A 4,094-nucleotide genomic window follows, 5' to 3' on the forward strand; every position below is an offset into this window, starting at 1 on the left:
ACTCCTGTAAGATCCTTAAGGCCTAGTATTACTGTATCTTCCTACACCTGCACTAAAAAACCCTAGAGGTCCTCGAGTTGTATTCCCTGTGCTCTCCTGCCTGCCTACTTTTTCCTACTTTCAATTTAGCACTTAAATTAATTTAGCACTTACCCTACGACTTGAAAGATACATGGCATAGGCCCATCTCTGGCCGTTACAGCTGAGAAAGCACTGAAGTTTTCATTCTCAGACTGGCAAATTAAGAAACACCTAGATATAATAGCTGAAGGAAAATAACTTAAAGAAAACTGTTACAGATTCTTTAATACCATTGGGTATTTAAACTACAGCACGTAAGATCAGTTTAGACAGCTTTTAACATAAGAATGCAACAGAATGCTTTTTTGCACAATATTCACATAAATATCTATTGCACATAGAAATCCCACATGCGCTGTTCACAAACTGAACTGTGACTTAATCTGAACAAAGAAGTCTTCTGAAGTATACAGAAGGTGTTTGGCCTTCACTGATCAACAGGTCAATCCTATTCATACCCTTTTTATTTCCACTTACCTCAGGGTACTGTTGATAATTTCTTTACAGACAAGCCTAAGTTATGCTCTTTTTAGCTGTATTCTGTAATGCCTCTCTATGCTCCCTGTATCCACTACCACAATGTATTTGGTAAAACATAAAACTTTACTCATTTCTATCAGAACTTTAGCTACTGTACCTGGATGGTCCTTAGCTTATTTACAGCTTTGATGGTCCTGCAGAATATACCCATTTTAGCTCTTAAACTTGCCTTAAAGCTTAAGGACAACACATAGGAAGTTGTTTGTATGCTATGCTTATTAGCTTTCTCTCTGAAATGGCCCAAGAGACAAGACTGATTTTAGTATGCTCGCTTTGAAAAGCACAGGAAGCTATTACATGCAGCAGTAGTCTGTAATGAAAGTCATGTGCTCATCAATTCTAGAGAGTACTCCTATAACAACTGTAAGCCACTAAGTGCAGGTGTTAGGCAAACTTACTTTTCATCACTGTATAAACTTGTTAACAAACTTAATGCAAGTATCTGGTAGAAAGACTTGTCTACCTACCTTTGCAAAGCTGAAGTTTGATATGATTCTTCCTATAGAGGAAAGTGTGTGGGGGCTTTTTTTGTTGGGTTCCACCCCCCCAATATATATTCCAGCACAACTGAGTGCTGGAATTCAGTACTGAACTGAAATACAGTGCTTACAAGGTTCTGGGGTTTTGTGGGGGTTATTTTTGTTTAGGTTTTTTTCCTTTTTCTTTTTTTTCCACTGCCTAAATGAAAAACAGACATGACAACACAGCAAGGTATTAACATCTGAAAAATATTTAAGGCACATTCCAACAAAATAAACTTTTATTGAATGCAGTATTAGGCATTCTATTTTAAGGGAACAGTGCTTCCCCCCCAAAGAGATTCCCTTTGACAATTTCTAAAAGCTGTATTTCAGTTACAGAAATATTTCTCATGTCAAGAAACACCAAACTTCAGTCTAAATTTTTCTTGAATTATGAAGTGCAACTATGTCCTTCCAAATTATTATAGTTTTCAGTAGGCACTAGAATGAGAAACCTACAAATGGATTCAATTTCTGGGTACAATGTTATGTTAATTCAAATTTTATACTAACACATCTAAAGTGTTGTTCTTGAAGAATTATATAAAAAGTGGCATTTAAGAATAAAGAAATGCAGCTTAAAGAGGAGTTTATCACCATTTAAAAAAAGAAAAATCTTAATGGCAACCTGCATATTTAATACCATTTCCACAGTATGTCAGCTAGCAGAGGCTTAGTCCAATAATTTAAAACTTTAGATAGGAAAGTCTTTTGGTTCTGAATGCAGATCATAAGTCGTCATGTCCAGTAGGTGAAGGCTCAGTTGTTTCACTCTCTACTTCCTCTCCTGTGAAATTAAGTATCATAATTAGAATACAAATGTATTATGTAATTTTTGACATTAGGAATTTTTTAAGAGAAACCCAAATCAACCTATTTATCAAGACCTGAGAAGCAATAAAGCTATACAGAAGAGCTACTTACACCATCCTCCTAATCTAAGCTTATATATATATTTTTTTTTTTTACTAGATGCAAACAAAACATTTCAAATAAACTGGTACGATACTGCTAGTGGAAGAAAAAAGAAGTACAGCTATTTCTATTCTAAGCTTTTGTTTTCAGCTATTCACAGTGAACTTTCTTCTTTCCACATGACCTATCAGAAGAAATTCTGGTACTTGAAAACGTATTACTCAGAATTATTTTCTATAGTGCAAACTGCTCAGTTCAGATGTTAAAACAGCCTTTAAAAAAAGTAGAGCAATTTTATTATATTGGTAAAAGCATTAATCTAAGAAAAAAGCTAATCCAATTTGTCAACTTTTCATTTTGCTTTTATTCTCATAAAATGTCAAACCACATTACAAAACATAGTAACTGATATCCTGAGTATCTGCACAGGAAAAGTACGTAACTGATTTTAAAGGAATAACAGTGAACACCAAGAACATAAGGTCTGAACTGAATGGCCTTGAGTAGCAATACTACATAGATCTTTACAACATTAGTACAAGATTAAAAAGCAGTCTTGTGGGGGGGGAAACAAACAAACAAAAAACAACAACAAAAAAACACCAAACAACCTAAGAAATAGAAAAAAATAAAGGTATGAAATTGAGTGTCTCTCATCTATTCTCCTACAACCTTTATTGCAAAATAATCCTCTTTCACTTTGGAATTGTAAAAAAAGCCTAGGAGGAGTAATGAAACACTAATGAACATAATCTGTCCATAATGTGTCATACATCCTAGAGCAAATTACACTTTAATTTGTTTAAGTCAAGCTAAACAGTTTCCTACTACTGAAAGATGGATGTCTCCTCCATATTCACCTTCACACCAGCTCTGGCACTTTTGTGATCACAAACTAAACAAATTCAGCTTGCTCATTCAGCAAAAAGAATTTTGCTAATTTTCTGAGATTTCAGTGAGTTGAAGGAGCTTGCATGCAATCAGATAAACCCTACTATAAAGGTACCAGATAAAGCCACTATAATTAATGATACAGGGAAAAAAGTGGGGAGGAGGAAGACCTCCTTTTTATGATAGTAGTAATTTGCTAGTTCATTTTATGTAATGAAGTCAGACATTTAGGTGACTTAAAAACCTACAACCTTGAGTTAAGTACTAAATATCAATGCAAGAACAGGACATTTAAAAAATCCACTGTCTTTAACAATGCAAACACACCTACACCACAAACTACTTGACACAGAGCACACCTGTAAGAAGATGACAAATTATACAGAGGAGTTTACAAACAACTACACCCTTGGATAGAAATACATGTACAATTTGCCGATATAGCATATTTTAAAAAAATCTGTCACTGAAAAGCCACTTGCCTGTTTTTACAGTTTGAACACATGTTCCATCCTTATCTTCAAACCCTTCTGAACATACACACTTGTAACTACCTGAAGTATTAACACAGTCTTGATTCTCTTTCATGCAGACCTTTTCAGGAAGGTTACATTCATCTATATCTAGAGATAGGATAGAGAAAGAAAGAGTCCACTGCTGTTATTTTGTTATAAAACTTACTTGTGCTCAGTCATATAAACAAAATTCTATTCAAATATGAAAAACACTGAGAAGCAGGATGCTGCTGCAACAGATTTAACGTCTGTTAAAATAATATGTTATGGCTCTCCATGATTTAGACTGTGTTTCAAATTTATTCAGATAGTAGTGAGGTTTTTTTATGTTTTGCAGGCCCCTATGTGGGGAAATGGATTAAGCAATGGCATTCATCTTAACCTACTGAAGATTCCCCATAGTCATTTTCTATTGATGTCAAAGTACAACTAAAGGGAAGGGAGCCTGTAAATACATCATCACAGTTAACAGCTACTTAAGATCACAAGTACCTTCTGCTCTCCCCCACAGAGAAACTCCAATTTCACTCTTTTCACTATCACTTCACATGTTATAATTCACTATGAATTAATATAATTTGAACTTGGGACATTAATGGATTACCAGAAAGACAACAGAATCCACATTGCA

At 34.5% G+C, this 4,094-nt stretch overlaps 1 protein-coding gene across 1 annotated transcript in view; it reads right to left on the reverse strand.

Moving 5' to 3' along the window:
- Positions 1–1,366: 1,366 nt before the first annotated feature.
- The window catches only part of CRELD2 (cysteine-rich with EGF-like domains 2), a gene marked incomplete at its 5' end in the record, with an annotated part of 12,670 nt that continues 9,942 nt past the window's right edge, over positions 1,367–4,094 (reverse strand). The window contains 2 exons of the mRNA XM_010296146.1: positions 1,367–1,929; positions 3,431–3,571. Coding sequence (XP_010294448.1) covers positions 1,871–1,929; positions 3,431–3,571 — 200 coding nt within the window. The remainder of the gene's footprint in view (positions 1,930–3,430; positions 3,572–4,094) is intronic.

The sequence above is a fragment of the Phaethon lepturus genome, unplaced genomic scaffold (assembly GCF_000687285.1).
Source record: "Phaethon lepturus isolate BGI_N335 unplaced genomic scaffold, ASM68728v1 scaffold1371, whole genome shotgun sequence".
NCBI lineage: Eukaryota > Metazoa > Chordata > Aves > Phaethontiformes > Phaethontidae > Phaethon > Phaethon lepturus.